General features: G+C 41.1%; 1 protein-coding gene across 5 annotated transcripts in view; it reads left to right on the forward strand.

The window, feature by feature from the left end:
- Positions 1-3,105: 3,105 nt before the first annotated feature.
- The window catches only part of IKZF3 (IKAROS family zinc finger 3), a 37,935-nt gene continuing 22,954 nt past the window's right edge, over positions 3,106-18,086 (forward strand). For 3 of the 5 annotated variants that reach the window (XM_075775177.1, XM_075775180.1, XM_075775181.1), the window contains exons 1-3: positions 5,583-5,672; positions 8,409-8,462; positions 9,735-9,845. In XM_075775177.1, coding sequence (XP_075631292.1) covers positions 5,621-5,672; positions 8,409-8,462; positions 9,735-9,845 — 217 coding nt within the window. In that variant the 5' untranslated portion in view covers positions 5,583-5,620. Of the gene's footprint in view, positions 3,232-5,165; positions 5,256-5,582; positions 5,673-8,408; positions 8,463-9,734; positions 9,846-18,086 lie in introns of those variants that run through there. The other 2 variants (XM_075775179.1, XM_075775178.1) reach the window with 2 other exon arrangements.

The raw sequence follows: 18,086 nt of genomic DNA on the forward strand, positions 1-18,086 counted from the left end.
TTTAAGAACAGGGTAATGGTGGCGGAGGATTTAATAGGACAGAATGTGAGGTCATGTATTTATTAATTACTAGGTATCTTTACTAGCAGCTAGAAGCTCTGTTGGTAGGAAATTATAGAAGAGGAAAAAAAATCTACTGTAAACTTGATTGTGGTGTGAGCAGATATTAAAAAGGCAAATATTTTTTCCTAGGAAATATGGAGAGAGATTTCCAGGAGTATAGGTTCATGTGAATGAGCTGTGCAAGGCTCTGCAGAGATATTCCTGAGGTGCAGAATACAAGTTTTGTCTCTGATCTTTAAGGTGGATGATGTAAAGTGGGGATAATGCCAAGGAGGGCCACGATTAACATAGTGGCATGTTTTTATAGGCTGGCAAACCCAGGCTCATTTGATTTCTGCCCTTGAAATAAATGCAGAGAGAAGACGTGATTGAGTATCTGATGGTAAGTGTGAAGGAAAGTAAAGATTTAAATTAGAGAATAAATCTGGCAGTAAGAGAAAATCACCGTGAATAATTCTGGGATGGAAAACAGAATGAGGTTTCTGGTCGTCACACAGTAGATTCCTTAAAGGGCTTCCTTAAAGTTCATAGGAGCAAGAAACCTTCCTAATTATTAAACGGTTCTGGAAGGGGAATACAGGATTGTCCGGAATCAAGCAGAGAGTTGGGCTTGATTATCCTGGATATCTTTTTTTTTTAACATTGTATTTCCAGACTCTTTTTTCCAAGTGATGGAAAAGCGTCAATTTAAGAAGCAGTCATTGACGCAATGCAGAAAGTAAGCAGGAGAATCATGTTTCCGCGTTGATTACCCAAGCTATGGTAATTCGCACTCACTCTCTTTGGTTTTATGTCCAAGTGATTAGGTCAGATCACAATTTCATTTGCCACTTGTAGATTCTCAAGTCGCATGAGTATTAGTACTGATTTCTGGACCCCTTTGTGGAAAAGCATATGCAGTAAAGCAACAAAATCCATTAAGCCTCCATCAATCTTCTTACTCCAAAACATTCAATTCCCAGTTTTAAAATATAGTTGAGTTGCAGGGCCAAAAAACCCTCAACCCAAACCAAAAGCATGTGATGAAATAAGTATAAAACTGTAATAAACGGATGCAGCAATACCCCAAGGGTCCAGAAGCCCACCTGCCTTTGTCATGCTGAAAACCATCAGAGAGCCTTCCATCTACAGCATCTTGGGTTTGTTATTTTCCTTTTTTTTCTCTCAGCTGTCTCTGGCTTATCAGAGTTTGAAGCTGCAAACACGGACTATGTCGATATTGAAGCACAGCAGATCCGGACTGTTCCGCACTCGTGTTCTCTGCTGATCTGAGATCTAGGCCAGCTATTCTCTTTTTAGGCCTTTTCTTGGTAAATAGCTCTGGGCTTTGGGTGAAACAAAATGTCTGTGCTTGGCTTGCACATGAAGTCAAGACTGCATTGGTCTGGCACGGCTCACGCTTCCTCGTGAATCGTAGAAGGGTTTGGGTTGGAGGGGCCCCGTAAAGGTCACCTGGTGCCACCCTCCTGCCCTGGGCTGTGACATCCTGCGCTCGGTCAGGTTGCTTACAGCGTTGCGTAGGGTGAGCTTCCTCTCAGACTGCTGTCTTAAATGTACAAAAATTATCATTTAACAATTCTCCCAGTACTTTGAATTAAATTAATCTTTGCTTTAATTTATTAAACAATTTTGTAACTTGATTTTCTTCTAAATAGCAATGCTATTTTGTTAAGAAAACCAGCTAACTTAAGTTTTATTTTACTCTTATCTCAGTCATTTAACTTTAATATAGTCTGAGGAATGCGATCTGTTAACAAATAATGCAAAGAAAGCAGCATTTGTTTAACAGTTGAGGCTGCATTACCATGTTTACATGATGTGTAAAGAGAGCCAGGACAAATTGCACACAAAGGAAATTCAGTGTGTAGAACACAACTCACTCTTTCACGTGTGTGGGCATCATAGCGCGCAATTGCCACACCAGTTCTAATAAAAGCTTTAGGCTACTTGGCTCTGCAGCATAAAACAAAGTGAGTCAGAAGTCTGCAGAGCAAAATAGCTCCATGTCACCCTATGAATAGCTATTGTCCCTTGAGTGACCTAACCCAAGTCATCACAAACGGCTCTCCCGCTATTTTGGGTGTTAGTGCTTGCTGCAGCCTTTACAGATGAAGGGCTCCCTAAAACGCTAAGTAGTATTTTTGAGTGGCTGTCCGTGATGGTTGCGGATCTGTTCACAGAATGACTTCCCACCTGGCAGCCTGAGGGAGCTGGGGGAAACGCAGCACGCTTCTTGTCGGATACACTTGTGAGTGGAGGCGTGGGTTGGAGGGAACTGTTGACCTAGCTCGAGATGAGTGACTACCTGGCTGCTTGGCCTCAACACGGGAGGGTGTCTGAGCCCTCAGGGTAGGGTTACTCTTCTTAGGTTGGTTTATTGCTCCTGGAGTTGCTACCCTTGGTCCCATTCCTGACAGTTTCCCTGCCTAAGGACCTGCCATGGCTTCTTTACCTGTGGAGCCACCTCTGATGGTGGGGAAAGAGCTTGTCTCCCATGAAACGGAGAGGGATGTTTTCTCTAAAGCACAGGTGGTTCCCGTGTTTTGTTTTGTCCCCTCAGCGTGTGGTGTGAGAGCAGGGGTGCTCCTGGCTCTGCTGCCCCAAGGTTCACCATCTGCCCGTGCTGTCTTTCAGGTTGCCATGCGCTGGCCATCGCCCCTGGATCCCTGCTGCAGGATGGCCACATCTACAGCCTTCGCCAGGCTGCTGGAGGAGAGCGCGGCGCTTGGACTGATGTCAGCCTCCCGTTCTGGAGATGCTCTTCATAGTGTGATGCCATTTGTCCTACGAAAACGGCTGGGGCCACCCTCAGCCCTCCCAAAACACACGCTCTGCCCGCAGCCACCCGTGCTCCGCCGCCTTCCCTCCCAAGGGGGCCACTCGTGCCGGTGTCTGCACCAAGTAGCCATCGCTTAGCACCACCGGCGAGCTCCAAGGCAGGCAAGTCTCCGGGGCCGGGCGCTGTGGGAGCGGGTCGGCTCCGCTCGCCGCCGCCCGGCGCCGCTCTCCGCCCGCTGAGCGCCTCCGCCGCGCCGGGCCGGATGTCGCGGTGCCCGCGGCGGGCGGGCAGGAGGCGAGGCGAGGCTGGTGAACTCCCGCCGACCGCGCTGACAGTCCCCGAGCCCGGGCGGGCAGGTGGAGCCGGGAGCCGCAGCCGGAGCATGGAAGGTGAGAAACAACCCCGCTCTTTCCCCGGGCCGGGGCGGGGGGCGAAGGCGCTGCCCGCTCCCCCTTCTTCCCTGCCGACCCCGCTCGGGGCGCTCGTACCGTGCTCCACCTCCCGCTTACTTCCAAGCGGCTTCTTCAGCGCTTTCTGCGAACAGATTGCAGCCTCTGGGGGAGAAATCTAATCGCGTGTTGCAATTAAACAGGAAACGAACGGGGCTTTTTCCCCCCCTCTCTGTTTAATTTCAGAAACATCACAACATGTATGATGAAGTTGGGTTTTGGAGCTGGCTTTATCTACTGTTCGTATTCTAGGTTTTAACGAATTAAAGGGCGTGTTGGTTTCTTTTCGCTTGTAAAACGTGCACGTAACTTTTTCAGAGCCAGCAAAAAACAAGTTGCGGGTTAATCTTGGGCTACAGTGTAATTCGCTTTTGAAGAAAAGCAAAATTACGAGTGTTTTTAACCAGCCTGGTGCAGAAGCATTGCAAAGCATCCCTTGATTTATTAGTTTGGAGGTGGATGTTCTTACTAGACTATTTCAACTCATCGTTTTAAGGGCTTGAGTTTAGATTCCGCTGTGACTCAATGACTTGAGTTTTTTGGTTATTTTAAGTTAGATGTAGTTGTCTGTTTAAAAAATGTATTTTCCTTTGCTAAAGGTTTTTTAAATGTACTTAAATATTTACTCTCATAGAATTTGACTTAACTGAGACTATCACTGCTTTAGAGATATAACTAACGTTTTGAAAGAATGGGTCTTGTGGCAGTTTGGCACTTAAAAATGCATCTTTGTTTTCTTGATCAAGTTGGGTCCGCTGTATGTCTTTTGTGGGAGAAGAAAGCTCTTTAGGTATGTCAGTAATTTTAGTGTCTGATTAGAAAAATAAGCGTGTTTCTGCCAGTACAGCTGAGATTATTTAAGAAGTCTCTTTTTTGTGTTCCTATTTCTTGTACACTTACAAGTTAACATGCAAATAATCCTTCAGGTTTTAGTTCTGTATGTGGGGATTATGAGGATCAGTTAATGTGCTTGAGCTTGTTATGTGTGGGATGAAGTTAATGTAAAAGACAGTGATATACAGTATTATCTCTGGATACAATAACTGCTACGTGTCTCTGTTCTCATGGGTCTTGGGAAAATCTCAGTTCCACTGGAGTTGACAGGGAATTTGCTGTTGAGGACCAAGGGGTGACATTTCTGTCCTTGATTTTCTGTGCTTGGTGTGAGGAGGCTCAGTACGGTCACTGACCGGGAAATGGGCACTGGCAAGAGTAGGTGTTGGAGACCTGGGTCTAGGAAGCCAAAATCTGTGGTCTGCTGGGTTGTACCTCTTCATGACTGGATTTTTTTGCAAAGATCACAAGGACTGACCTCGTGCTGTCGTTTCCATTTGCTCCACTGGGATGAGCATCTTGGACTACTAAAAGTTACTCTGCTATTTTCAGAAGATCATATGCTACAATATGAGAAAAATGTTACACATTGCTTATCAGGATTTCTTCCCAAAATGACGTGCACTTAAAATGCCCATGTCATTTCAAACATTACATGGTTCTTAAGAACAACAAAGTGTTAGAGACCCTGCAAAGAGTTTATTTGGTCCAGGTACGTTCTTCAGAAAGCCGTTGAGACTGTAAATGCTGAAGAAGGCCATTCAGCAGGGAAATTAGATAGGCTTTCTCTCTTTAATGTGGGTTGAAGGTGAAAAACATGCTGGGGTGAAAGAGGTTGACTGCTGTACGTAGCAAAGGCGCTGGCTCTACTGCGAGCATTTAGGGATAAGGCTGTGGTAGTTTACCTGTAGGCAGGGGCCGAGATTGGTGTGGTTTTATTTTGGCTTGCTTGTGCCTCTTATGACGACACAGAGACAAGGAAACAAGCTGTATTTGCTCCATATGCTGTGATAGGAGGACTAAGAGCATACGGGATTTAAAAAGATGTCCTCCTTGCAATGCTGTTGGGTTGAAAACTGCAGCTGGCAGTAAAAAGTCAATGTTCTGGTTTTCACTTTGGAGGCAAGCAGGTAAGATTATAATAATTCAAGATGTACCTCCTGTTCTGTTGCTTACAGCTATGTTGGCGATGGAAGGGATTAGTGCCATCGTTTACTTGAAAAACATCAATTGTAAGGGGGTTAAAATACAAATAGTCTGTTTTGTTGCTTCTATTAACTGATCAAATACCAGGACAAAGTATTAATACAGTTAGGTATTAAAATGCCATAGCACTTTTTTAGCAAGCTATTTGAATATTTTTGCTCACTTTGGCTATTGGCGTAGAACACAGGATGGCTAAGGATTGGTTTCAAAGGCACATGTATTTTACTTCTGCTTTGTAAATGAGCATTGTGTGTCAGCTGCGACACACACAGACAAGCGTCGCCTTTCCATGCACCCTAGTCAGTGGATCTCTTTGAAGCTTGGGAAGACTAACGTGTTCTGTAAGTGAATTCCCACATTGTGCTTTTCTGAATGTTAGGTAGAAATATGGTCTTATTTGTACAGAATTGGGGATGGAAGCTTCCTAGACCTTCTCCTTCTAGCACACTTACGTGACACAGTGAAGGATCTGGGTTAAAATACTTTGCTTGGGAAAGAGACCTGAGGTTAAATATTAAGAGACCACTAAGGCTGTAAGAAGTTACTTGAGACTAATATCATAAAGAAACCAAGTACTGATGAGTGGAGCTTGGAGGCTTGAAAACGATACGAAGTCTGGGATATTTCTCAACAGAAAAGAGAGACGTTATACAGTGTGTCATTGTTCTTATCTCTTCAGAAGGATTGTACTGCCCAGGAGCCCATCGTGGGCAGGAACTAACAAAACATAAATAAATATGCAGAGACCGTCTCAGCATTAAGTAGATGAACTGGTCCTGCTGGGCGGTTGCACGGTTCAGGCAGTGTTGTTCTCCAGCAGGTTACCCCATAGCTGCGATTCAGGGGTGCTCAGAACAGTCGGTTGACTGTTCGGGGCATTGCACTGAGCCCTGTGCACAGAACCTTGTGCTGGTGCCATTTACCCAAAAAGCTCTAGCAACGTATGCATCCTGAGTGGAGTGACTGTGCGTTCAGGAGACGTCCTGGGGGATACAATGGTTTCTAAAACAATCTTATTTCTACAGAAATAGATGCAGAATTATCTGATTAGAAGCAGCTGCGTAGGGGCTCTGATTTTTCATTTCAAGACCTCCTGGCAACCCTGGGGATGGCAGAATTGCTGTAAAGTTTCCAAGCCACACCTCTCCCCCCCCACCCGGCAGGCACTCTTTCTGCTTAATCTCGGGGCTTTGACCAGTTCAGTGCTTTATCACCCAAATGGGGCAACTGCACAGGATTTCTGAATGCAATTAAAATTTGCGGAATCATGGGGATTTCATTGTCTTGCCCAAAGATTAATTATTTGCACAATTACAAGCGTTTGTGTAATTTAAGTATCTATTATTGCAATGTAAAATTAAATCAATACTAGAGAGAAATGTACCATGTATTTACTGATGTTTCCCCATCATCATTTGCAGTATAAACTGCTCTATTTGCTTTTTGGGACCTCACTTTTCCTGGTATGATAAAACGAAACAGACAAATTACGAGCAGTAACTATGGGGTTCCTTGATTTTACTGATTTATTTTAAAAATACAGATTTAGTAAATGTTTGAACTTTTTGCTACTTAATTCTGTGACTCTGCTTATGACACAAGTTAAGGCAACATTCTTAGCTCTAATAAAAGACACTTAATGCAAAGCTTGCATTCATGCTAGATTTGCATGAAAGGATAGGAGCTCTGATTTAATTTTAGGATACATTTCATAAGTGCTAATAGCTTAACAACTTGTCTCTAGTCAGGAGTTACACCCTGAAGAGCTCAGGCCACTGCTGGATGGCTTGAATTATTAATGAGTCCATCCTTAAATGCGTTGGTTTTTTCTTGCTGCTCTTTGGTAATAGCTAGTTAAGAGTAATGGGAACTACATGCATAATGTAACTCATAGACCCATTATTGAGAAATGGAAGCTGAATGCTTTCGTTTAGGAAAAAACAGAACCAAACATTTAAAAAAACCTTTCAACCTTTGTTGGATAGTTCTATTGTTGCTTTTTTTCTCTTCTCTGGATGCATCAGCTCATCCTCTATTCATGCAGATTTTTGGATAGCCTCATCTGATACTAGGCTTCTTTGCTGTAGAGTTAACAGCTTTATATTTTGACGTTGCAGAGACCACAAAAATGTTCCATATGCAGTGGTGGTAAAGATAGATAATTATGGGGTAAATGTCACTAGTGGTTAACACCTCATGGCCACTGCATGTGTATTTCTGTTATGTAACTGCTAGGAATGAATTTTACAAGTTCTGGAGCTATTTTTTTTAATTTAAAAAATGATAAAATGTTTTTTGGCATGTAAAAAGAGAGGGAAAAAAGCTAGAGGAGAGAAAGGAGGAAGGAAGCAGGTAGCTGTGACACTGTTAAGAAAATCAACCCTCGTATCAACGAAATCTCAAGACAGCAAGGCATTGAGTAAAGACTTAACTGGACAGGTCAGATAGCTGCCTCCAATCAAACTTGCCAGCCTGAATCTGGGCACTGGAGTGGGAGATGTAAATATCTGCAGCATATATTGTCTTCAGAGCAGTCTGCTGAGTGCTCAGCACTTTTGGAAACCAGGCCGCATGTGCAGTCCTCTAAATTTTTTTAAAAATTCCTGACATGTGATCCCTATCAGAATTTCTAAATGGGAATTAGACTTGCATTCCCATTAAAACCAACTAGATCTTATGAAGATAATGGATTTTTCCCTTTTTATTGGAAAGGAATGTAAAAATATCTTGTACTTTCTGCTTCACAGAAATTCACTTCATATAGAGTTACTACCACTATGCTGTGCTCATAGGGTGCAAAATGAGATGTTAAATCGAAAGTGCAAGCTATTCTGTTCTATATTATTTTTAAGTTAGAAAATAATACTTAATCCCTTTTTCAGGTACATGCCAATGCTCAAGATATAAAGAAGTTGTACAATGAAACATAACAATTATTTTATATTTATTTCTTTGAGAATGTTTCTTTTTCAATTTTGCTTTCAGGCAAGAAAACAGAAATTTATAAGATTATAACAACTGTGTCATGAATGGTTCTAAATATTAAGCAACTCAGACTGCTTTTCTGTCTTTTGCAGATTCACAGGCAGGTATGGACCTAAGTAATTCTCAGGAACAGCCCATGGCTGCAGGTACTATGCTGTTCAAGTTATGTTCTTTCACCCTCTCTTGAAAATTTTAAATTAAAATGGAGAAAAATATATGAATTGCAGCTTGTTTAGGTTCTCAGGACACTGAATAGAACACACAAATACGAAGATGGGCATTGAAGGCAAAAAGTAAATTCTAGAATTGAAATAAAGCTGTGGAAGTTCAATATAATGTTAGAATATGATACTGGAGGAAAAAAAAAAGACTATAGTGGGAAAGGAAATGTTTTCCAAAGAAAGCTGGAAGTTTTGATTAGGGAAGCAAGAATAATGTGATTCTTCTGGTTGACTGCATTTCTGAAAATACGAAAACAAACCTCTTGTGTGAGTTGGATAAGTGTTTTACTTTCTTGTTAATCAAAAAATAAAACTTTTTTCAGATCCAATGTGATATTTAGCTTGAAAAGGATTGAGGGTTTTTTACTGTCCAACTGTTAATAAGTCAAACAACTTAAATGATTTTAACAGCAATTTCAAAATGTTGCTGTGAACTTTAAAAATTCACAGGATCCTTCAAAGAAAACAGTCAGCTTTTTAAAAACAAAATACTGATCTGACATTTACAGATATACATAATATTGAGTTAGCCTGTATTATGGATTTTATGAAAGAGGCTTTATTTGAAAAACTTCACCCAAATAAATTTCACTATAGTAAAAATTTGATTTTATTTCAGAGAAGAGAGGTTTGCATTTCTAGGACATATTGCTGCCTCAGTGATCAGCAGAAAACATTCTGATAAAGTTGATGTTTAAAAAGACATACGTGAAACAAGCAGAGGAGTGCAACTGGGTTCAAAGAGGCTTCCGATTAAATGTGCTTGAGCAGTTTCCTGGCCTGGGGCCAGAATGATTAATATTTTGCCCAAATGAACAAAGTAGAGCTGTGATTCCTTTTCCGTGCTCTGAAGAGCTTGCTTACCTGCTAACAGCAGTTATCAGAATACATATGTTATATAGAGTTACGTATACTGGAATTTATTCCTGGTTTGTTCTCATTTAGAACAATCTCCAGCATAGTTAAATCTGAGCAGAAGCTTAAGACTTAGTTAAAGGTGTGTACTCTGTGCAAGAGTTTGTATATGACTTTGGGAAACAAATCCATTCAACCAAACTGCAACTAATACATCTATAGGAAGAACATTGTGGGCATTGGGAGTTTGCAGATACTTTGAGGTAACCACCTGGAAATATTCTTGAACCATAAATAGATAATTATTGGTTTGTTGGGTGTTTTGTTTTGGTTTTTTTTCAGAAGGACAAGAAGTTTTGACAGACTGTAATCTGAACAAATCCCAGGAAATGGAAAGTATGGATAATGCGGAAGATATGAAGGAACACAATCAGTCTAATGAAGAAGCAGGAGGTAAAGTGGAGATTGAATTCTGAAAAATAATAATTATATTGGAGTTTTTATTCATCTGATTATGCTATGAGAGTGAAAACAAGTTTTTTTCTGGATCATGGCTCTGGTTTGCCTGCATGTCTGTAAAAGGAATAACGATACCATTACATTTTAGAGTGGTTTAACATGCTCTAAAGGAGGACCAGTTGTTTTCTATCAGGGAACCTCACGTGCGTTTTACAAAGGTCACTTTTACGGGATCTATGAAATATGGATAGCAAGATAAAAAAGCAGGTGCATCTGGTGAGCTCTTTTAATGTGTGTTGTAGCATACAAATTCTTAGAAGTAGTTTGCATAGCACAAATGCGTGTGTTAGGACTTCACTTTTTATAATGTTGTTAAGCTACTCTGAGATCTGAAAAATAACAATTTTTTTTTTTTTTTGAAAGAAAGGACAAGTTACCTTAAATTGACAGGACAACTCAGCCTTGTAGAATTTAAAACTGTAGCAGTAATCCTCTACTTTAACCTGTGGGTGAACAGAAGGTTGGTCAGTTTACCGTGTTTATTGTTCAAATTAAACAGTAAACCCTTCCTATACAGCTTTGAAAGAAGGCACTGGTATGAATAAAATATGAAAACAATATGCGCTATTTTTAATTTAAGAGGTCTTACATAAATGCATATTTTTGGGTATCTTTAAAAACTAGTAAGCCCTCTTCACTTTAATAGATAAAAGATAAAAGCAGCAGCTCCTGGACCCAGCAATCTTACAGGCCTTCAGAGTTCAGGATTCGTATATGTGTATATGACATAGATGTAGAGCAGGAGACTTTGAATTTCTTCCTGGATCTAGAAGTTCGTAAACTGAAATCACAGCATTAATAAACATTCCTGCCAGTGAGCTGAATGTGTTCATTTATGCCAGTTCTCAACCACAAACAGTGAAAAATGCTGCCTGGTAGAGGATGTGGTATACATATACTGGGGAAAAGACAGACATTGTTTTACCAGTTTCATGTTGTCTTTCAAGTACTGCATGTCCATGGCAGTACAGCAGTGTCAAGACAAATTATGTCTGTGGCTTTGGTTAGTAGTTTTGAGGTAGCATTTACGTATCACATGCATCAAGTAAATCACTAAAGAATTGTCTCTGTTTTGGTTGCCCAAGTAGCCTTGGTTGTTCCCTGTAACATAAACGTGATGACTTTATTTTGGACTGAAATTAAATGTTCAGATGTTAAACTTTTGCATTATTAAAGATTAAACTTTTATCTATTTATCGACAAAGTACAAAACAACATAAAACAGTCGAAGGAGTGCTGCACTAGCAAAAGAGTCCATGAGGATGGTGAAATTAATCTCGCTTAGGTATCTACAGCACCAGTGTCTAGAACTGTGCTGGTGTCTGGCCTTTCTTGACAGTTGGTGGAGAGAGAGAGCACACAGGTTTTCTGACCAAATTTGAGTGTCTGACTTAGGATGAAATGCCTCGTGTCTCCAAAGTAGCTGCTTCTTAGCAAGGCTCCATTTATAGTCAGTGGAGAATAGCTTAGCAGAGACTTCTGTGGTGTAGAATCTAGCTTGGGCAGGTGAATTCTGCTCTGCTTACCCTAAAAAGGGTAACTTCTCTCTAAAAAGAGAAGTTTAATGTTTTTATCCACAGAACATGGAACACTTGAGCCCTTTCCACAGCGAAAGCATGTGATCTCTCAGATCCCACAGCACATAAAATATTCACAGCCGTATTCCAGCTATTTGTCCAGTCCTTATGTCATTTCCACTTGCACTAGCTCATTTCTTTTACCTCTTCTTTCCCAGTGTCCCCTCACTCCTCCTAGTCACTAAGCTGTGGATAAGGGAAGCAAGGACAGGGTTTCTTTCACAAACCCCTCAATATTGACCATCCAAGAGGAATTGCTGTACCTTCTCACCACGTTCCCATTCCAGGACCCCTGTCTATACCTCTTGCAGATGCAGCTTCATGGCATCTAGCAAGTCTTTCTTCAATTCCTTGACTATCCTACGCTTTGGTACCATTTCTCAGACTCTTTTCCATATATTTAAGTCAGGTATAACTCAAACGCTTGTGAGAGAATGTTGATATTGATACTGTTCTAATATACCATTCATTTTTTATATTGCTGCTGATCTCTTAAAGTCTCTTTACATTTTGTTCTGGAATGCAAATACTGAAAATGTACATCTCAAAGATAATGCTATAAATATCAATAAAACATCAGGGCACTCTCTGATAGACTCCCTTACCATTAGAGAGTTCATTCATTATAAAGGGAGCGTGAACCTACTCAGTACCACGGTGCTCTATTCTTTGATTCTCGCTATAGGAATAAAGAGATGATTGCTAGGAGAAAGCTGGTTTAACTGTACAAAAAAAGATAGCTACAGTAGCTCAGTGTAAAATGGCACAAAATAAAATATATATATGTTGTGTTTACTTCATTGCTTCACATACAGTTCTCTACAGTCATTCTGATACGGAAGCACAATAAATCTTAAATATTTAAGCACGCTGCACTAGAACTCTAGGCTATGTGAATATCAGTAGGCGCATTTAAATTTCTTCCTAACAATGCCAGTTCAGTTGCTGTTGGATACTAAAATTCAGAAATAATCTTAGCTTTCGTGTCATGCCTACTATATAAATTGCAGGTCAACAGTGGCAGCTACATTAGTCACTGAGCAGTCCTTGTGGGTCAATAACTATCTCTCTTACTTCTAGATAAGTGAAACCACATTCTGACAGTGCTGCCCTGGTGGGAGTATTATCGTTCGGGGATCACTAACCCTGGTAAAAATGAATACGTAGTATTCTCCAGAATCACAAAATAGAAATATCATCATGGTGATGGCTCTTGGGAAATGGATTATGTCCTGCCTACACCTGAAAAGTCTACCTGTTTAAAAAAAACCAAACCAGCTCTATTTGGCACTTTTCCAGGTGTGATCACTAAAACCCTCATTGCCTATCAAATTTAAAGAGAAATAATGAAAGATGTTTGTGTCGTTCTCATAAATGTTAATCATGGTATTCGTGATCCATCCATTTTGTGAATGAGCAATTCCGCTTCAGTATCTTCACAATTCATCGTTGATGATAGCCTGCATCACAGGAAACCCTCCTTTTTTTTTTTTCTTAATCCTGAACCCCTGCATGATCCATGCCCATGGGGTTTTTTCCATCTGCTGAAGGCCATCATAAGAACGTGAGGCCACTGACTCGTAGAGTGAGATCAAGCATTCGATAGCCTGCTTTCCACTGCCTTAATGTTTGTAACATGTCTTTCTTCAATTTTGTCTGTTTTTTCCATATTTCGTTGAGCATTCATAGTGAGTAGTAACCTTCCAGCTTCTTGGATTATACATTTTTCTTCTGAATCTTGCATTATTAATAGGTGACACTCTAAATACATCATGGGGGCTTATTCTGAGACTTTGAACAGAATTTGGAGCCTGGTCAAATCTAGAAGTTGTGTACCTAATTTGGTGGAGCCTTTATGTTAGGTCTGCAGAAAGTGGTACTGCGGTCCTTTCAAAAGGCTACAGAAACTTCATAAAGGCACTAAATAATGTATAGGGCTGGGATGTCATCACAACTGGTGCTCTTCTGGTATAAGAAAATCCACTTTTTCAGCTAATAATTCCATATTTGTACTTCTCTGAGTGCGTGCGGATGCACTGGCTGATGTGTTATTCGTTCGGACTAAAAAACATGAGATGCCACTCAATAAAAACAATTCAACCTGTCCTATTATACACCCTTTTTAAAAGGGCTTCACCTATGATGATTGCTAAGTATAGGGCACAATCAGGCAGAAGGCTGTAGTAATATGTTAATTAAAAGCTTGATGGAGAACAAGAAAAAAAAAAAAAAGAAAAAGCCTTTTTTTGCCTCAAGGGAATGGAAGCTGCATGCTGTGGTGCACATGGTGTATGCTTGCCTGCAACCATAAAAATACACTGTTCCCATGGTGCTTCCTGTATCTGGTCTGAAAAGAGACAAGCAATGAGACAGATAGGGGAGGAAGCACTTAATTTCCCTTGTTTCTTTATGCGGCCCCAACACTGTTACCTTTGGTGGCCAAAGTTGAAGCGTCCTTAATTTAAAAATTAAATTAAAAAAAGCCACGTTCTTTCCTATGGGAGTCACAGTCAAGCACAAGTATTTAATTATGTCTTAATTCCCTCATCTGTTGAGGCAGACAACTTTTTGGGTGTTATGAATGTTAGCTAGCTTTCATGGTTGTGAAATAAAAAGAAATAGAAGCCACATTTGTGGTTTATGGATGCTAATTGCTGCTGCATTTAGGTGTGTGAAAGGGGGCGGTTAAAAGGCTGGAGTGAGACCGGAGAGGATGACAAACCCTCGCTTAGGCGCGTACTGAGGTTCCAGTGGTGCTGTTAGCACACGCACTTATCTGCCTGAAAAGGAAGTGCCGTTTTTTATCAGAATATTACATCTCCCAAGCCCAGATCGAGCCCTACCGCTCATGGGACTCAGGGGTTATCTCACAACATCAGCAGTACTGTGCTGCAGAAGTTCACTTAACAGGGGATTTCTGTAAGTGTTAAAACCAGGCAAGGAGTCTGTACTGCTTAACTGTGTCAGGTCTCTGCTTTGGTGGCTATGTATGAACTGAAAGTTGCATCTGAGTGTTATCAACAAAAGATCCTCTTGACTTTGTTTTAGCTCTACAGTACTGTACGAGCAGCAGCAGGAATGCTGCCAAGCACGTTCAGTGACATCAACACCGTCAGTTGTGTCACCACAGCCTGTAAATGATTGACATCAGCTTGGACTATCCTGCATAACCGGTGGCTCAGAGCACCCAGGCCTGATACAGAAACTTGTATGTTCTGATTGCCTTGAAATAATCAGAAAACTGCAGCTATTTCTTATTCTAATTAACTCATTATAGTTAGCAGAAAATAGAACTTGCTTTTGAGATACCCTGACTATCAGTGTAAGCTATCAGACAAGATAAGGTCTGGAAGGAGAATGGATGCATGCCGTTATTCAAGAGATGATGGACTCCTTTCCATAACTTTTTCTTCACTTGTTCTATAATGTGTATCTCTGATTCATACAAAATAATTCCTTGAAATTAAAAGTGAGAGATATACTTATTCCTTTGGCATCGAAATAAAATCTAGTCCAGGGTAGATGCGTTGTGGTGTGTTCCCTCCCCACGCTCCCCCCCCAGCAGGAAATAAGTGAAGATGAAGAAAGCAGCCCTAGGAACTCAAATCACATGTCATTGTAGAAAATAATCCATTTTTAGAAATATGGGTTGGTGGAAAGGAAATCAGTTAATTAAGATGACTCACGTTTTGCCCCCAAACTAGGCTGTTCATTTGGCACAAAATGTGTGAATTTAAGGGGCAGGTTTGCTACTGTTTGTGCTTTTCGGAAAGGTCTCGGAAAGCAGAAATAAATCTACAAGAGTCAAAACTTTGCTAAAATGCAGCAAATAGTTCCATGAGCATTGGAATTGATGAAGCTTGGTTTGCGGAGGGCTTGTGTCTTGTTGCTGACAGACTTTGAATTATGCAAAGTTTGCCTTGTGTGTTAGATGCCATATTTTAGAATCATGGAATTGTTTTGGTTGGAAAAGACCTTTAAGATCATCAAGTCCAACCGTTAACCTTGCGCTGTCAAGTCCACCACTAAACCTTGTCCCCAAGTGCTACGTCTACACATCTTTTAAATACCTCCAGGGATGGTGACTCCACCACTTCCCTGGGCAGCCTGTTCCAGTGCTTGAGAACCCTTTTGGTGAAGAATTTTTTCCTAATATCCAATCTAAACCTCCCCTGACAGAACTTGAGGCCATTTCCTCTTGTCCTATTGCTTGTTACTTGGGAGAAGAGACTGACCCCACCTAGCTACAACCTCCTGTCAGGTAGTTGTAGAGAGCGATCAGGTCTCCCCTCAGCCTCCTTTTCTTCAGGCTAAACCACCTCAGTTCCCTCAGCTGCTCCCATCAGACTTGTGCTCCAGCCCCTTCACCACTTCATTGCCCTTCTCTGGACACGCTCCAGCACTTCAATGTCCTTCTTGTAGCGAGGGGCCCAAAACTGAACACAGAACTTGAGGTGTGGCCTCACTAGTGCCCAGTACAGGGGGATGATCACTGCCCTGGTCCTGCTGGCCACACTATTTCTGATACAAGCCAGGAAGTTGTTGGCCGCCTTGGCCACCTGGACACACTGCTGGCTCATGTTCAGCCGGCTGTCGACCAACACCCCCAGGTCCTTTTCCACCAGGCAGCTTTCCAGCCACTCTTCCCCAAACCTGTAGCATTGCATGGGGTTGTTGTGACCGAAGTGCAGGACCCAGCACTGAGCCATGTTGAACCTCATACAGTTGCCTCAGCCCATCGATCCAGCCTGTCCAGATCCCTCTGCAGAGCCTTCCTGCCCTCAAGCAGATCAACAGTCCCCACCAGCTGGATGTCCTCTGCAAACTTACTGAGGGTGCACTTGATCCCCTAGTCCAGATCATTGATAAAGATATTAAACTGAACTGAGCCCTGGGACTTCTGGTACCTCAGGCTAGCTTTGCTGTATTCTCAACACCTTTTCCTGATACACTGCATTCAAGTGCTCCAGTCCTTGTTCCTGTTTTTGTTCCTTCTGCTGCTCTGCAGGAGCTGTTAGGAACTTTGTTTAATTCAGAGCTCAATTCCATATATTCTTGTTGAACAGTCTGTTGCTGCTCCTCACCTGCCAAGCATGCCAGATGCACTGGCTGTTTCTCCTGATGCAGGAGCACCACCTCCAGGAGTGATTTTGGGAGAAGCAGGTACTCCTGGGCCATCTGTTGAACAGGCCACTTGTCAGACTAGAGGAATTCTGAGAAGCCTTCCCCTCTGCCAGACAAGATTGAATTTGGTGTACGGGTCTGAATGTTACAAAGGGAACACTGAGTGGATGCATACACTTTTGTAGAAGACCAGGCTAAAAGTAAACCAGAAGTATTTAATTAGAAAAACCTCAATTTGAAGAGAATGTACTTGTAATCTAAAATTCAAGTTTTGAAATCTGGATTATTTACTACTGAATTTTTTTTTCTAATTCAATCAAATCAATACACTTAGTTTTGTGAAGATGATGGTGTTGAACAACCTCTTAACCAAGCTCCTGTCTTCAGTTTATAGGTGTTAAAATTCCATTGATATTTGTCATAGATTTTCCTGTTCTTCATAGTATTAGATTTTATTTTCATATGATATTTTTCTAGTATCAAACTCAAGAGTACATTGCATTGTAAGAAAGATTTTTGGGACATGATTTAAGAAGGCTAAATGAAACTACACTTTCAACTTCTCAGATTTGAAGTTCATTTGAAAAAGCAGTTGACCAGAGACAATCATGCCTGAGTGGTCGTATTAGTAATAGGTCCCTTGATATAACTAATGCAGGCGATTATCTGAATTTAACATGTGGCCTTTTTCAGTCTGACTGTTAGGTCCAGATGTTGTCTGATTAACTGTCTAATTGAAGTCTGATTTAACGGTTGTGATTGTATCTGGCTTTCTGGACTTTAGGAATTGTAATTTTAGAAATGTTTTCTGAGTGATGTTATCTTAACTGTAACAGAAGGAAAGAACTTGTACAGTTTCATCTTTTTCTGTGGGCTTTTGTTTTTTTTTTAAGAAGGAGAATTTAAAGATATTAAGATTTGAAAGGATAATGTTAACAGGTGTCATAAATGAAAATTAATCTGGGACAGGCTTTGGAAGATCTGGGCACTGTTGGTCCAGGGATGTGGAATGACATTCCCTCTGATCCTCAGTGCTCCTGCGCAACACTGCAGGTATAGGCAGCTGAGGAAAAATGGCAAGCTATTGATGCTTTTTTGTAATTAAAAGAATAAAAATAAAATCCCGTTATTGTTTTAGCATTGTAATAACCATAGTTTTCTGTCCCTCAGTCACATTGACTCAGGTAATAACATTCTGCTTCCCCAAATTCTCTTTGTAGTGTCAGTTAAATGCATTATTTTTCATTTACTTCCCTAACCCGTGGCCCACTGCTGCCTGGTGTTGCTGTGCCCTTGTCCTGTTTAACTCCAGCTTTGGTAGCACTCAATCTGGGATAACATTTTTCCTTTATTGCAGCTTCTGTTAGTATAACTTTAACATATTTTGGAAACCTTTTGAATCAAAGTCGTAAAAAACCCACTAGATTATTATCAAGTAGAAATTGGTAATAGAAGGCAAATATCAGGTATGAAA

The sequence above is a fragment of the Balearica regulorum genome, chromosome 24 (genome assembly GCF_011004875.1).
Source record: "Balearica regulorum gibbericeps isolate bBalReg1 chromosome 24, bBalReg1.pri, whole genome shotgun sequence".
Taxonomy (NCBI): domain Eukaryota; kingdom Metazoa; phylum Chordata; class Aves; order Gruiformes; family Gruidae; genus Balearica; species Balearica regulorum.